The sequence below is a fragment of the Monodelphis domestica genome, chromosome 3 (assembly GCF_027887165.1).
Source record: "Monodelphis domestica isolate mMonDom1 chromosome 3, mMonDom1.pri, whole genome shotgun sequence".
Lineage (NCBI taxonomy): Eukaryota > Metazoa > Chordata > Mammalia > Didelphimorphia > Didelphidae > Monodelphis > Monodelphis domestica.
In genome coordinates this window covers 477,082,314-477,099,995 of record NC_077229.1, presented here as the reverse complement: position 1 = coordinate 477,099,995, position 17,682 = coordinate 477,082,314, and the positions used below count along the sequence as shown (strand labels likewise).

Genomic DNA, 17,682 nt, shown 5'->3' with positions numbered 1-17,682 from the left:
ACTAAAAATTATACCCCAGCTAAATTAGTGAAGTAGATATGGAATAAGTTGTCTTTCTTTTCTATTATCCCAGCTTCCTGATCTTGCTAACACTGATTGTCAAAGAAGGCAGAATGAAAAGCAATAGTGTTAAACTTAGTAAATAATTCCCTAAAAAATTGGGAGTTGGCCACAAGAACTATAATTTATTTTGCATGTTTCATTGCTATTTTTTATTTGCTCTAGTGCCAATTTAAATGTCATTCTATAACCAAAAAGGAGAGCTAATTTCCTTGTTTTAAAATAAAACTTAAAAGAAAAAAATTTTTTAATGTGTAAATAGAAATTATTAAATACTGACAAGACTCTAAACTATATAACCAAACATTTCTATAGCAGAAGCACAACAATACAATCCAGTTTGTGATGTCTCCTAATGGTTTGGAACCACTAAATAAAATTTTATCTGGAAATCATGAATCTGGCAAATGATAAATATTTTCAGTGGTAAAATAAAACTAAACTTGATATTCTGTGTAGCCATTTTACCTACCCTTGGTATTCTCTAAATTCTCTCTTTTTTTTTTCTGGGTTTCCTCTGGGAGTGCAGTCAAAAGCAATCCACTTGCAATAAAGATTAATTTGCCCCTCCTTTGGCAATTTGGCCAGCAAGGTGGCTTGAAATTGGCATGGCGATGCTATCTCAGTTACACTGAAATTAAACTTGCATACCAACTCAGCATGAATAAAAATACTAAGTGGAGCATTAAATCACTGTTTCCTGTAGCATCTGTGATATATCCATTACTAGGAAATTGATAGGATCCTGTATTAAATTAGAGTTGACTGTAAAGTAACCCAATGTTAGAAAATATAATAAACTCAGCTTAAAATGTATACTACTGAATTCCAGGTGATATATGTGTTTTCAAAAAACTAAATTCAATGATAAAGAAAACCTAGTCTATGGATATACCTGCAAAGGGTATGATATAATTAAGATGCAAACTTACCCCCTTATGAAATACTCTTTGTGCCAGTTCTTTTTTTTTTTTTTTAATTTTTTTTTAAACCCTTACCTTCTGTCTCTGGAGTCAATACTGTGTATTGACTCCAAGGCAGAAGAGTGGTAAGGGCTGGGCAATGGGAGTCAAGTGACTTGCCCAGAGTCACACAGCTAGGAAGAGGCTGAGGCCAGATTTGAACCTAGGACCTCCCATCTCTAGGCCTGGCTCTCAATCCACTGAGCTACCCAGCTGCCCCCATGCCAGTTGTTCTTAAAGAGCTAAAGGATATTCACTTGTAAGAGTTCTTAATTTTTTGTGTCATATATCTTTTGCCATTCTGGTGAAATCCTTCACAGAATAATGTTTCTAAATACATTTAAAAAATACAAGGTTAAAAAGTCAATCAATTATACTGAACAAAATTGACAAAATATGCTTTTTACAAAACAAATTGAATCAATTGCTGCTCTATTGTAAAATATAATGATATTGTTTTTCTGACTATATATTTAGCATTCGAATTCCTTATGACTTTTTTATTTTAAAGTAAATTTTATTACTATCTTCTGTATCTTACATTATTATAATTGTCTCAAGGTTCCTTCTCCATATAACAAATGGTATTTTTTGAGAGGGGGGAAATCCACACCATTGATCAATCAAAACATTGAAAAGTTCCCCAAAAAGCATGTAACTGTGGGCCTCCCACTTCCACCTTGTCCTCTCATATCCCATCAATCAAGTGATGCTTGATCTTTATAATTTTCTCAGATTTTCTTTTGATTTATTGGTTAGATTTTTTTCTACCTATATTGTTGTGGTTGCTATGAATATTATTTTCTTGACTACTTACTTCACTCTGCATCAAACTCTTTTTTTACCTGAAAATATTTTAATTCTGTTACCAAGTTGTTGTTATTAATGCTATTTTACATTTTCTTGCATTTTATTTAGACTTTTAAGCTTTTGATAGCTTGTTTAGTGATAACTCAGCAAAGAGAATATAGGTAGTTTTCTTGTGCTTGGTAATGAAAGCATGAAAGTAGAAGTTATTGAAGATGTCTTTAAAAATATTTAAATAAAATCTTTGGACAGAATGATGATACTTAATGTTTTTTATGTTCTGCCTCATAATATTAATCCTCATATATTTTTATTAGAAAATATATTGCTATTGTCTCACATGAGCAACGCCAGAATTATAAAGATGACTTCAATGCAGAGTATGATGAGTACAGAACTTTGCATGCCAAGATGGAAACTGTCGCTAGAAGGTTTATTAAACTTGATGCACAACGTAAGCGCCTTTCTCCAGGCTCCAAGGAGTATCAGGTAATGAATATTAGAGAGGCAAAAATAATTAAAAGAGGTATTTAATAGAAAAATTATTACAGAGAGTTATTGAATTTCATCCCTTGCATGGAAAGAATGTAGCTTTTTGGGACGTATAATATTAACTCTTTGAACTTTAATGTTTAGGGCCATAAGAGAAGTACCACTTTGACATAGATAAAAATGAGGGCCTATCCCTTAGAGCACACATACTATGTTTCCAGACCCAACAGTACTTAAAGAAAGTATTATAGGTCAATAACTTTTTTTGCATTTATCATGCAAAAGAAAATTTAAAATCATCAAAACACTTATGAGCACATAAAAAAATATTTAAAGTTTGCTGCCATGTCTGATTTAACTTTTCCCAGATTTTTCCAATTTAATTATTCAAATATTCTTTTTTTTCTAGATGTAAGCTTAGTGAACTAAATGTTCTTTCTCATTTTATCTCTTTTCTTACCAGTGTAATAGATGGGTTAAAAGAAGGGTTCAAAACTAACTGACTGACTAACTAACTAGCTATATATATATATATATATATATATTTTTTTTTTTAATATAAAATAATGGGTTTATTTAGCTAGGGAGGAGGGGAAAGGGGGAATTAGGGGATACCTAACTTCTAACCCAAAACAGAGATTAAAACCCTTATACCTTCTATAATTATTCTAAACTAAATTCTTACAGTGGTAATTAAGACTAGAGGATTTTGTAGGAACAAGGACAAAGGACAAAGAATCTCACAACCTCTTTGAGTCCTCTTTGAGTCAAACAGTAGTCCCTGTAACAGCTCTGTTGAAATCCAGCAGCACCAGCAGCACCAGCAACAAGGACAGGCAGAATGTCAAGAAAGCCAAAGAAGAGGGAATCACTGGCTCTCTAGGTCTACCCCAGAAATACCAGACAAACCCTCTTGGATCTCCTGGCTGCTAAAGAAAAAACAGCAGCTTCTATTTCAGAGGAGTCTACCAACTGCTCTCAGAAACTGCCTCTGTGCTCCTGAGAGTTCTGTGTGGAATGTAATACAAAGTTCAAAATACAGATCAAACATATGCAAAAGCAAAACAAGCAAATAGCATCAAAATACAAACACAAATTCATGCAAAACATTAAAATCATAAAACACTACTCTTATCAACTAATACAAAAAATTCAACTACTATTGCAATGCATAAACAGCACACTTAGACAAAAATTTTGAAAAATATAATAAACACAACATTGCATAAGTTTTACCAAAAAAAATTAAACCAAACCATCAAACTTACTTATGCAAAATACATTTAACAATAGATGAAAATTAAACATAATCTTATTCTATATTAAGAATTTAGCAAATATAATCTGCTTACATAAGTTTTACATATATACATATAATACATACAATATACTTCATATTTACATATTTACACATGTTACACATTTATATATACACACTATAATACAATTAATTTTACAATTATAACTATAATACCCACTGTTTACATATGTATTTACAATTTTGTGTGATATGTGATGTTATATGTACTATGTAAGGTATTTTGCTATGTATGTTGCAATGTATTTTGTAGTGTAGTTTCAATATCTTACCTTATTTTGTCAATCTTAAACTCTAATCTATCTAACTCTAGCTCTATTTTAATAAAATCTCCTAAAACTAATATCACTTACCTACACTATTACTATTCTAAACTAAGTAGCTAACTATTTTTGTTAGTAACTACTTTATAATTATATATATACTATATTGTAACTATAACATTGTTAGTATCTATCTATACATTGTTTCACTCATTCAACTAGTGAATCAATGTAACCTAACCATGTTTATATTTTTGTGTATATGTATTTGTTGTTATTCATGCTATGTTATGTTGTTTTGTTAGTGTTATGCCAGTGTTACTGTTTGTGTTATTGTTGTGTTACTATTGCACGCAGTGTACTTACCAAAATTTCAGATTATTATTCTTCTCACCTTGTTGTTGCTTTTCCAACCCTTACCTTCTGTCTTGGAGTCAATACTATGTATTGGTTCCAAGGCAGAAAAGTGGTAAGGGCTAGGCAATGGGAGTCAAGTGACTTGCTCAGGGTCACCGACCTGGGAAGTGTCTGAGGCTAGATTTGAACCTAGGACCTCCCATCTCTAGGCCTGGCTCTCAATCCACTGAGCCACCTAGCTGCCCCCTTCTTCTCATCTTGTTTGAAGAATTCTTCCCCTCCAAAATCCATGGTAGTAAAATGTAGTAATGAATGCTTGTGAATATATGTTATGTTGTATTATATTACATTACCCAAATTCCTTAGAACCATTAGTCTATCAATCACTTTCAATGAAGAGGATCAAGTGTTTGATAAAGACTTTGAAGGGAATTTTCAATGAAGAGGATCGAATTCCCTTTCAAAGTCTTTATCTGCTTAATATTTATAAGTCTTTCAGTCTTTTTTACAATGTCCATCAATTTTATGAATCCTCCTCTTCATCTGCAATGTCCTCTTCCATCCAAATGTCCTCTTCCACTGGAATGGTCCCCTCCTTACTGATCTTTTTGACTGCAGACTGTATTTGACTGATGAATCTCAATGAATTCTTCATTTTCTTCTTCTACAATTTGTACACTTTCATTATCAATTCAATGAGCTAATTTAATATATGAGCAATGATACCACAAATCTCTTCCTAATATTTTCACTGAAGATGGTGAAACTAACACAATTACATAAGGACCTACCCAACTCTCTTGAGTTGCTGGTGTTTTTGCAAAATTTTTCACATACACCAATATCACCTAGTTGAAAATTATGAAAAGAATAATCCAATGGACTAAATTGGATCAATACTCCCATATCATGCAGTTCTCGAAGCCGTTGTTGTAATGCACTTAAATATGAAGCAAATTGACAATCTCCTCCTAAGAGAGATGTATAAACTGTCTTACAAGTTTTTGCCTGCAATGGAGCATGTCTGAAGGGCATTTCATAAGATCATATATGTAAATCTGCTCTTGGTCTTGTACGTAGGTTAAAATAAAGCTATGGGAAGAATATCTAGCCATTTTAGATGAATTTCAGCACAAATTTTCCCCACCATAGTCTTGAGTTCCCTATTTACATGATCTACTTGACCTGAACTTTGTGGATGATAAGGAATATGATATTTAGGTGTTATTCCTAGATTCTCATAGACTCTTTTTAGGATATCTTGTGTAAAATGAGATCCTTTATCAGAATCTATGGTAATTGGTACACCAAACCTAGGAACAATTTCTTTAACCAATACTTTCACCACAAAGCCAGCTGTATTAGTATCAGATGGAAAAGCTTCAGGCCATTTTGTTAATCTATCAACAATTACAAGACAACTTGTATCTTCCTGCCTTTGGCATACTGATTTGCAAACTCTAGAATATGTCAATAGTCTACCACCCAAACCTTTCTTTCTGAATGCACCTTGATTGAATTTTTGGCAAACAGAACAACCTGTACAGATCTTATTTGCAACAGTACTTATTCCCAGTGCTACCCATTGCCTTTTTATAGAGTCAACTACAGCTTGAGTACCAAAATGACCATTTGTGTGAATGGCTTGACACAAATAGGTTAATAAATCTTTTAGGTAATAGCAGTTTTCCTGTATCTGCAACCCATATTCCATGTTCTTTCCTTGCTCTGTATTTCTCCTTCCACTTCTGAATTTCTGATCCTACATCAGCTCTTTCTAAATCATCAGACTCAATAGTTGACAAATTCATTACATACACTTGAGCATTCCGGGCTGCAAACTAAGCAGTTATATCAGCTCTATGATTTCCTTTAGAGACTGAATCTCTGCCACAAGTATGACTTCTACAATGGATTACTGCTAGCTGTTTAAGTTTTTGGATAGCATCCAACAACTCAGTTATTATTTCTACATGTACAATTGATTTTCCCAATGCAGTAATAAAACCTCATTGTTTCCATATCTTCCCTGTTGCATGATATACTGAAAATGCATAACAAGAGTCTGTAAAAATATTAGCATTTTTACCATCAGCTAGAAGACATGCTTGCTTCAATGCCACCAACTCTGCTCCTTGAGCACTAAGGTTACTAAGTAATGAGCCATACCACAGTGTCCCAAATTCTGTGACCACTGAAGCACCTGTACATCGAATTCCATCACACAAATATGAAGAACCATCTGTGAATAATACCAACCATCTTTCAAATCCATCCTTGGCATATCCACTAGATCTACTACTTCTACACACTCATGTAATGGATCACCATTTTTTTGCAAATGAGGAAGAAGCGTAGCTGGATTTAATAACCTCCTCAAATGGATGTTCTCACTACCCAGGAGAACAATTTCATACTTAGACATTCATTGATCTGAATAAGCTTGAGTATGAAATGTCCTCATTAGTGCTTCTATTTGATGTGAACAATATACAATGGACATCCCAAAACTAAATCTGCTGACTTTTGGACTAACACTGAAGCAACTGCTACATGACAAGGAACTGTTACCTATAGCTATTGGATCAAGCTGATAACTATAATGTCTAATTGGACAATAACTTTGTCCTAAAGCCTGTGTCAGTACCCCAGAAGCAATACCTTTAGTTTCATTAACAAATAGTTGGAATAGTTTTGTATAGTCTGGGATACTCAAAGCTAGAGCAGATAAAATGGCATCTTTTAGCTTACTTAAGGTTTGTGGATATTCAGGCCTTAGTTTCAAAGGTTCTGGTTCTATATTCCTGGTTAAATCTGTTAGACATTTTGTTATTTCACTATATCTAGATAGCCATTATCTACAGAATCTAATTGTTCCAAGAACATCTCTGAGTTGCTTTTTGGTCTGAGGAGCACTCATTTTATGCATACCTGCTATTCCTTCTGCATGATTCTTCCTGAAAGCTCTGATAACACAAAACCAAGATATTGCACTCGAGGCAAAACCCATTGTAATTTTACCTTGGAGATTTTATGCCCACACTTATATATTTCTTTTTTTGTTCACTTTAAACATTATTTTATTTGGTCATTTCCAAACATTATTCATTGGAAACAAAGATCATTTTCTTCCCCCTCCCCCTTCCCACCACCTCTCCCATAGCCGATGCACTATTCCACTGGGTATCTCGTGTGTTCTTGGTTCGAACCCATTTCCATGTTGTTGGTATTTGCATTAGAGTGTTCATTTAGAGTCTCTCCTCAGTCGTATCCCCTTCCCCCCTGTAGTCAAGCAGTTGCTTTTCCTAGGTGTTTTTACTCCCATAGTTTATCCTCTGCTTGTGGATAGTGTTTTTTAGATCCCTGCAGATTGTTCAGGGACATTGCATTGACACTAATGGAGAAGTCCATTACCTTCGATTGTACCACAGTGTATCAGTCTCTGTGTATAATGTTTTCCTGGTTCTGCTCCTTTCGCTCTGCATCACTTCTTAGAGGTTGTTCCAGTTTCCATGGAATTCCTCCACTTTATTATTCCTTTGAGCACAATAGTATTCCATCACCAACATATACCACAATTTGTTCAGCCCTTCTCCAATTGAAGGGCATCCCCTCATTTTCCAATTTTTGGCCACCACAAAGAGTGCAGCTATGAATATTCTTGTACAAGTCTTTTTCCTTATTGTTTCTTTGGGGTACAAACCCAGCAGTGCTATAGCTGGATCAAAGGGCAGGCAGACTTTTATCACCCTTTGGGCATAGTTCCAAATTGCCCTCCAGAATGGTTGGATCAATTCACAACTCCACCAGCAATGAATTAATGTCCCTACTTTGCCACATCCCTTCCAGCCTTCATTACTTTCCTTTGTTGTCATGTTAGCCAATCTGCTAGGTGTGAGGTGATACCTCAGAGTTGTTTTGATTTGCATCTCTCTGATTATCAGAGATTTAGAATACTTTTCCATGTGCTTATTAATAGTTTTGATTTCTTTGGCTGAGAACTGCCTGTTCATGTCCCTTGCCCATTTATCAATTGGAGAATGGCTTGATTTTTTGTACAATTGATTTAGCTCTTTGTAAATTTGAGTAATTAAACCTTTGTCAGAGGTTTTTATGAAGATGGTTTCCCAATTTGTTACTTCCCTTCTGATTTTAGTTACATTGGTTTTGTTTGTAAAAAAAACTTTTTAATTTGATGTATACCAGATTATTTATTTTGCATTTTGTGATTCTTTCCAAGTCTTGCTTGGTTTTAAAGCCTCTCCCTTCCCAAAGGTCTGACATGTATACTATTCTGTGTTCACCTAATTTTCTAATAGTTTCCTTCTTTATGCTCAAGTCATTCACCCATTTTGAATTTATCTTGGTGTAGGATGTGAGGTGTTGATCTAAACCTAATCTTCCCCACATTGTCCTCCAATTTTCCCAGCAGTTTTTATGAAATAGTGGATTTTTATCCCTAAAGCTGGGATCTTTGGGTTTGTCATATACTGTCTTGCTGAGGTCACTTACCCCGAGTCTATTCTACTGATCCTCCTTTCTGTCTCTTAGCCAGTACCAAATTGTTTTGATGACTGCTGCTTTATAATATAGTCTGAGATCTGGGACTGCAAGGCCCCCTTCCTTTGTATTTTTTTTACCATTTCCCTAGATATCCTTGATCCTTTGCTCTTCCAAATGAACTTTGTTATGTTTTTTAATAGATCAGTAAAAAAAAATTTTTGGAAGTTCCATGGGTATGGCACTAAATAGATAGATGAATTTGGGTAGGACGGTCATTTTTATTATATTGGCTTGTCCTACCCATGAGCAGTTAATGTTTTTCCAATTGTTCAAGTCTAGTTTTAGTTGTGTGGAGAATGTTTTCTAGTTGTGTTCATAAAGTTCCTGTGTTTGTCTCGGGAGATAGATTCCTAAGTATTTTATTTTGTCTAAGGTGATTTTGAATGGGATTTCTCTTTCTAGTTCTTGCTGCTGAGCTGTGTTGGAAATATATAGAAATGCTGATGACTTATGTGGGTTTATTTTGTATCCTGCAACTTTGCGAAAGTTGTTGATTATTTCGATTAGCTTTTTGGTTGAATCTCTAGGATTCTTTAAGTAGACCATCATGTCATTCGCAAAGAGTGATAACTTGGTCTCCTCATTGCCAATTTTAATGCCTTCAATTTCTTTTTCTTCTCTAATTGCTACTGCTAGTGTTTCTAGTACAATGTCAAATAATAGAGGTGATAATGGGCATCCTTGTTTCACTCCTGATCTTAATGGGAATGCATCTAGTTTATCCCCATTGCAGATGATATTAGTTGATGGTTTTAGATATATACTGTTTATTATTTTTAGGAACAACCCTTCTATTCCTATGCTTTCTAGTGTTTTTAATAGGAATGGGTGTTGTATTTTATCAAAGGCTTTTTCTGTGTCTATTGAAATAATCATGTGATTTTTGTTGGTTTGCTTGTTGATGTGGTCAATTATGTGGATGGTTTTTCTAATATTGAACCAGCCCTGCATCCCTGGTATAAATCCTACTTGATCATGGTGAATGATTCTTCTGATCACTTGCTGGAGTCTTTTTGCTAATATCCTATTTAAGATTTTTGCATCTATATTCATTAGGGAGATTGGTCTATAATTTTCTTTTTCTGTTTTTGGCCTGCCTGGCTTTGGAATTAGTACCATGTTTGTGTCATAAAAGGAATTTGGTAGAATTCCCTCTTTGCTTATTATGTCAAATAGTTTGTAAAGTATTGGGGTTAGTTGTTCTTTGAATGTTTGATAGAATTCACTGGTGAATCCGTCAGGCCCTGGGGATTTTTTCTTAGGAAGTTCTTTGATGGCCTGTTGGATTTTTGTTTCTGATATGGGATTATTTAAGAAATCTATTTCTTCTTCTGTTAATCTAGGCAATTTATATTTTTGTAAATATTCATCCATTTCACCTAGGTTGGCATATTTATTGCCATATAGTTGGGCAAAGTAGTTTTTAATGATTCCCTTAATTTTCTCTTTGTTGGAGGTGAGGTCCCCCTTTTCATCCTTGATGCTGTTAATTTGCCTTTCTTCTTTCCTTTTTTTAATTAGATTGACCAGTACTTCCTCTTTTTTGTCTGTTTTTTCAAAGTACCAGCCTTGTTTATTAGCTCAATAGTTCTATCACTTTTGATTTTATTAATTTCTCCCTTAATTTTTAGGATCTCTAGTTTGCTTTTCTTTTGGAGGGTTTTTAATTTGTTCTTTCTCAAGTTTTTTTATTTGCATTTCCAATTCATTGATCTCTGCCCTCCCTAATTTGTTAATATATGCACTCATGGATATGAATTTTCCTCTAAGTACTGCTTTGGCTGCATTCCATAAGGTTTGAAAGGATGTCTCACCATTGTCATTTTCCTCAATGAAATTATTAATTGTTTCTATGATTTGTTTTCTAACTAACCAATTTTGGAGTATCATATTATTTAATTTCCAATTAATTTTTGATTTGGCTCTCCGTGTACCCTTTCTGATCAATATTTTTATTGCTTTATGATCTGAAAAGGTTGCATTTATTATTTCTGCTTTTCTGCATTTGAGTTCAATGTTTCTGTGACCTAGTGTATGATCTATTTTTGTGAATTTGCCATGTGGTGCTGAGAAGAGGGTGTATTCCTTTTTGTCCCTGTTTATTTTTCTTCATATGTCTATTAACTCTAATTTTTCTAAGATTTCATTCACCTCTTTTACCTCTTTCTTATTTATTTTTTGGTTTGATTTATCCAAATTTGATAGTGGTTGATTCAAGTTTCCCACTAATATGGTTTTACTGTCTATTTCCTCCTTCAATTCTCCTAGTTTCTCCATTAAAAATTTGGATGCTATACCATTTGGTGCACACATGTTGATTAGTGATATTTTCTTATTGTCTATACTCCCTTTTAACAGAATATATTTACCTTCCCTATACCTTTTGATCAGGTCTATTTTTGCTTTGGTTTTGTCAGATATCATGATTACAACTCCTGCCTTCTTTCTATCAGTTGAGGTCCAAAAGGTCTTACTCCATCCTTTAATTCTAACCTTGTGAGTATCAACCCGCCTCATATGTGTTTCTTGAAGACAACAAATGGTAGGGTTTTGGGTTCTAATCCAATCTGCTATTTGTCTACGTTTTATGGGTGAGTTCATCCCATTCATGTTCAAAGTTATGATTTTCACTTGTGGATTCCCTGGCATTTTGATATCTTCCCCTAGTTCTGACCTTTCTTCTTTAGCTATCTCCTTTTGCACCAGTGATTTATTTTATGTCAATCCCCCTAGTCCCCTCCCTTGATATGCTTCCCTTTCTAGCCCCTCCCTTTTTATGCTCCCTTCTCCTCCCCCCTCTCTTTCCCTCCTTTTTATACTCTTTTCCCCCTCCCCCTCCTTGATTTTTTCTTTCTTTCTTACCCTGTTGGATAAGATAGAATTCAGGATCCCACTGGATCTAGATGTTCTTCCCTCTCAGATTTGATTTCACTGAGAGTAAGGTTTAAGTAATTCCACTTCACGCTCTCTTCCTCTCCTTCTCATATGAGAGTTCTTCCCCTCCCCTTCCCATGTGTATCTTTGTATGGGAAAGATTATTCTATTTAGGCCCCCCCCCCCATTTCTTGAAGTAAATGTTAGTATTATCGATGATTCCCCCCTTCCCTTTTTCTTTCTTTGCTTCTCCTTTCACCAAATCTTCTTGATGCCCCAATCTTTCCCTATGTATGATTCTTCTAACTACTCTTATGATGCATACAATTTTTGAGAGTTACATAATACATTTTCCCCACCTATTAATATATAAAATTTGATATAAATGTAGTCCTTATAGAAGAGTTTGACTTAAAGAAAAAGATAAGATTTACCTCCTTTCCCCTTTCTTTCATATTTACCTTTTCATGTTTCTCTTGCTTTCTGTGATTGGATATCAAATTTTCCACCAAGTTCTGGTCTTTTCTTAGCAAATGCTCGGAAATCTTCTATTTTGTTGAATGCCCATACTTTCCCCTGGAAGTATATAGTCAGTTTTGCTGGGTAGTTGATTCTTGGTTGGAGACCCAGCTCTCTTGCCTTTCTAAATATCGTGTTCCATGCTTTGCAGTCTCTTAGTGTGTTAGCCGCTAAGTCCTGTGTGATCCTTATGGGAGCCCCCCTATATCTGAAGCTCCTCTTCTTGGCTTCTTTTAGGATTTTCTCCTTTTCTTGGAAGCTCTTGTATTTGGCGATTACATTCCTGGGGGTTGTCTTTTGGGGATTTAGTATAGAGGGTGTTCTATGAACCCTTTCTATTTCTATTTTGCCCCATTGCTCCAGAATATGTGGGCAATTTTCTTCTATAATCTCCTGTAGAATAGCATCGAGGTTTTTGTTTATCTCTGGTTTCTCAGAGAGAGCAATAATTCTGACGTTGTCTCTTCTTCCTCTGTTTTCCAAGTCTGTGACCTTTTCAGTGAGATATTTCATGTTTTCTTCTAATTCATTAATTTTTTGGCTTTGCTTTATTGATTCTTGCTGTTTTGTAATCTCGCTGTCTTCCAGTTGCTTAATTCTGGTCGTTAGGGACTGGTTTTGTTTTTCAGCTTTGTGTGCCCTTCTATTAGATGCTTCCAGCTCCTTCTCCAATTGTGAAGTCTTGTCTATCAGACTGCTGATCTCTTTCTCCCATTTTTCTTTCCAAAAGGTTTCCATCTTTTGGGCATGCTCACTGTCTTCCAGTTGCTTAATTCTGGTTGTTAGGGACTGGTTTTGCTTTTCAGCTTTGTCTGCCCTTCTATTAGATGCTTCCAGCTTCTCCAATTGTGAAGTCTTGTCTATCAGACTGCTGATCTCTTTCTCCCATTTTTCTTTCCAAAAGGTTTCCATCTTTTGGGTAAGCTCCAGGTTTAGATCTTCCAGAGCTTGTGGATAGTTTCCATTTTGGGAGGCATGTTCTTATTTTGTTTGGATTTCATCCTCATTCTCTTCTTTTCCTTGGGTACTCCCTCCATAAAAGTTTTCAGTAGTCACTTCCCCCCCCTCCCCCTTTCTTCTTGGAGGCTTGATTTTGGCCTGTGTGAGCCATCCCATTGGTGGTTTTATTCCACTTTCTTTTTTGGTCTGGGTTCTGGGTGATATGGGCGGGTTTTCTGTGAATTTAGGTTGCCTCAGACTAGTTCTTCCTGAGGTTTCTTAGAGCGCGGGCCCCTGTGTTCAGCCTAACCGCCCAGGCGATCAGTGCAACAGCCCCGGAGTTCGGCTCCGCAGCCCCCTGTGATTAGTGCAGGATTCTCCCGTGAAACCGCCCTGAGAGGTCGTTTCCTTGCAGTCTTTAGATCCCAAGAACCCTGGTGTGCCCCCCCAGACAGAGAAGCTCCTCATTCATTCGCTGTCCCAGCGAGGGCTCTGATAGTTTACTCTGGTTTGGTGGGGAGGTGGGGGGGATGGGCGGCTCAGTTCACGTTTTTGTGCGAGCTTTTCCTCCTCCTTATAGTGTGGAAATGTTCAAACCCCTCATACCTTCGTTTCTGTGGGGTACTGGAGAGTCCCTCCGTTCTTCCAAAGGTGATTTTTATGCTCTTTTGATGTAGTCTTTTTCGTTCAGTGCCTGGGAGGGGAAGCGTCTAGATTGCAGCCATGTTTACCCGGGAGACTTATATATTTCTAACAAAAGAATCTTGCTATCTCTCAGACACTCCTTAGCATTTGGGGGTGCAAGAAGAATATCATCCACAAAATGCATTAATTTATTTTCTTTGAATGTTAAAGTTTTCAGATCACTATTTAGAATTTGTGAAAATTGGCTTGGAGAGTTAATAAAACCCTGGGGCAAGAGTCCAGGTCCTCTGGGTTTTTTCCCAGGTAAAAGTAAAGATCTTTTGAGAATCTTCATGAAGTGGAATTGAGAAAAAAAAATGTGATCATAAATCTACCACAGTGAAATATCTTGCCTGACTGGAAATGGAAGAAATTATAGCAGCTGGACTTAGTACAACAGGATGAGTCTTGATTACATAATCATTGACTGCTCTTAAATCCTGTATAAAATGACATACAACTTTGCCATTCTGATCTAACTTTGGCTTTTTTATTAGAAGAATAGGAGTGTTAAATTCTGAAAATCAAGGTATTATGATCTCTTGTTGAATTAGGGATTCAATGATTGGTCTGATACCTTCAATTGCTTCTTCAGTCAAGGGATATTGAGGTACACAAGGAACTGGTCCTTCCTTAGTCCTCACCCTTACTGGAGTATCTATTTTCAATAGACCTACATCTGTGGAAGACTTTGACCAAAGATCTTCAGCGATATCCTCAGGCATTGGATAGATTGAATCTAAATCACCCTCTGTACTTACTGAATCTAAGAATAGCAATGGAAAACTTTCAGAGATTCTTCTGGTAGATGTAATGAGATATCACCAGTATCAGTACATTGGATCATTGCCCTTAATTTACATAATAAATCTCTACCTAAAAGATTCATTAGACAGTCTGGCATAAACAGAAATGCATGCTCCACAGATAATGGACCTAAAGTAATCATTTTGGGTTGTAATTTTGCTACTCTCTGTGGTTTGCCAGTAGCACCTATTACTTCCATTATACCAATGGCTCTACAATTCTTGGGAAAAAATTGCAAAACTGATTTACTGGCTCCAGTATCAACCAGAAGATCATAAATCTGGTCTCCAATAGTTACAGACACATATGATTCTGTACTATTTGGTGGTTGCAATGTTTCCAACACTGGTGCTAACATAGTAACATCAGTACAAAACTCAGTCATTTTCTGCCCATCAAAATTTACATCTGCTTGAATTGCATGATATTCCCAGGATTTCACATCTTTAATACCATCATCAGCTTTTTCAATACTCTGGTTAGTCTTTATAATCTCTATCTTGGTCTCATTGTTCTCATTTATAATCACATTAATCTTTATCCAATTTACATTCTTCATTATTTTCCATTATTTCACAATCATTATAATTTTCCACTAATTTTACATTACAAGTTTCTTTTCACAATTATTAACACTAATTACATTATTCCTTGTTTCAATCACAATATTTATAAATTCATTAACCTTATCTCCATTACATTCAATTCCATTTAATTCCAATCCCTCTTCCCTTGATTTGTCAAATACTTGAGAACTCCAGGTACACCTCCATAATGAACATGACCTTTTGTTCTGATCACACTTATATCCACTAACTACTTGGCTGTACTTGGGTCTTGCTCCTGATTTTACCCATTCTTTGCATAGTGTTCAAATCAGGTGCCTGAGCTCCCTGAAAGCAAGCCTTAGGACAATTATTAGTATTTCTTCTCTGGTAATTATTGTTATTCCAATTATTGTTATACTATCGATTATGTCCATTATTCTGATTCAATTGCCTGGAAAGTTGCACTCTGAATCCATATTCTCTAACAAAATGTCCTACTTAATTACATAAGAAACATCTTTGAGGTCCAGATCTCTTTTCTCTTGGCCTGTACTGGTTCTTTGATTGCACAGATCTAAATGCTGCCACTGCCTTTATTTCCTTTATTTCATTGTCTTTATTTTCAGCATCCCTTAATTTCTTTTTTAAATCCTCAATTACTGTATCCCTGTCTTCTTATCTATCATCATTATCCATGCACAAATAAGTTGCTTTTCTCCTTAATTCTTCCAAATCCATCAAAACTATATATATAAAATAACAGGTTTATTTAGCTAAAGGGAGGAGGGGGGGAAAGGGAATTAATAACTTCTAATCCAAGAAATAACGTCCAATCCAAAACAGAGATTAAAACCCTTATACCTTCTATAATCATTCTAAACTAAATTCTTACAATAGTAATTAAGGCTAGGGGGGGTTGTAGGAACCAAGGACAAAGGCCAAAGAATCTCACAACCAGGAGTCCTCTTTGAGTCAAGCAGTAGTCCCAGTAATAGCTCTGTTGAAATCCACTTGAAGGCAGCACCAGCACCAACAGCAGCAAGGACAGGTAGAATATTAAGAAAACCAAAGAAGAGGGAATTGCTGGCTCTCTGAGTCCACCCCAGAAATACCAGATAGAATCCCTCTTGGCTCTCCTGGTTGCTAGAGAAAAAAAGAGCAGCCTCTCTCTATTCCAGAGGAATCAACCAACTGCTCTCAGAAATTGCCTCTGTGCTCCTGAGAGTTCTGTGTGGAATGTTGACTTGCAGGATCTCTTGCTGTCAACTTACCCTGTTAAAATCCCTTACTATACCAGCCAGTCCTTCTAAAGTCAGAAATAGCTTTCTAATTGGTTTTCTTGCCTTAAGTCTCTCTTCTGTACCCTTTACATGAATCTTAATGCACTGATTAGGCAGTGTCATCAATCTACTAAAAACAAAAACTGACTGACAATTGCAGTGTAAATATCTTGGCATTCAAAGTCCTCCACAATCTGACACTAGTTATAGTTATGTAGTATTTCCTACATTTTATCTCATGCTATTTCATTTTATGTACTCAATATTCTAGCCAAGTTGAACTGTCCCATCTTTTTCCTTTTTCCTCCTGTCTTCATGCTTTTGTTCATGCCATCCCCTCAAGGTACCATTCCCATTTTGCCCTCTCTGAAATGATTCCTTTCCTTCATAATCTAAGCCATTTGTCAGTTTATTAAGCCTCCCTTGAATTCCCTATCCAAAATTCCTAGATTTTTCCCAGCACTGTATCTGGATCTCTTCATAGCACTTATTCCATTCTGCCTCATCTCACATTTTTTAGGGCTTAGCCCCTCACTATCAGACTGTGAGCTCTTGTCTCCTTGTTGACAGAAACATCATGCCTTTGCATCTTCAATACCTGGTAACTTAAATTGCACATCGTAGGCATTTAATAAATATTTGTTTACTAACCACTGAAACTCTTGTATGTTAGTACTTAATCTATATGTTATGTCCTTATTTATATGTGGAATCACTTTGCCCTCATTTCAATCCCATTGAAATAAAAATAAATGAATAGATAAGAATAGGAAGGGATCACTATAAATTAGTTCCTCTCAACCTCCCTTAGAAAAACAACCTGAAAGCCCATGTCCTAGAGGTTTGTTATGTAATAGATTAACAGGTTTCATCTTTACATAGACTTTATAGGTCATTTTTACAGGATTACTTACTTAGTGAATTAGGGTATAAGCAATGGAGATGGATTTGTTTTTATTTACTTCTGCATTATTAGTTAAAAGTAAAATAATGAAATTCAGCTCCTGCCAAGGAAATCAATTGTTCAATCTTCATGAAGAATTCTTTCTTCTATTCTGATTTCAAGCCTTTTCTTTTGTAGACTATTCACGAAGAAGTCTTAGAAGAATATAAGAAGATCAATCAGGTAAGGACATTCAGTATTTCATTTTCTATTCTGTAGTAAGAAAGTACTATATATTTCTGAAACCTTTCTTATTTTTCCTTTCT

The 17,682-nt window shown here is 35.5% G+C and overlaps 1 protein-coding gene across 2 annotated transcripts in view; it reads left to right on the top strand.

Moving 5' to 3' along the window:
* The window catches only part of ELL2 (elongation factor for RNA polymerase II 2), a 105,488-nt gene that overhangs the window by 84,131 nt on the left and 3,675 nt on the right, over positions 1-17,682 (top strand). For both annotated transcript variants that reach the window (XM_056824678.1, XM_056824679.1), the window contains 2 exons: positions 2,147-2,318; positions 17,555-17,599. In XM_056824678.1, the coding sequence (XP_056680656.1) occupies positions 2,147-2,318; positions 17,555-17,599 (217 nt within the window). The remainder of the gene's footprint in view (positions 1-2,146; positions 2,319-17,554; positions 17,600-17,682) is intronic.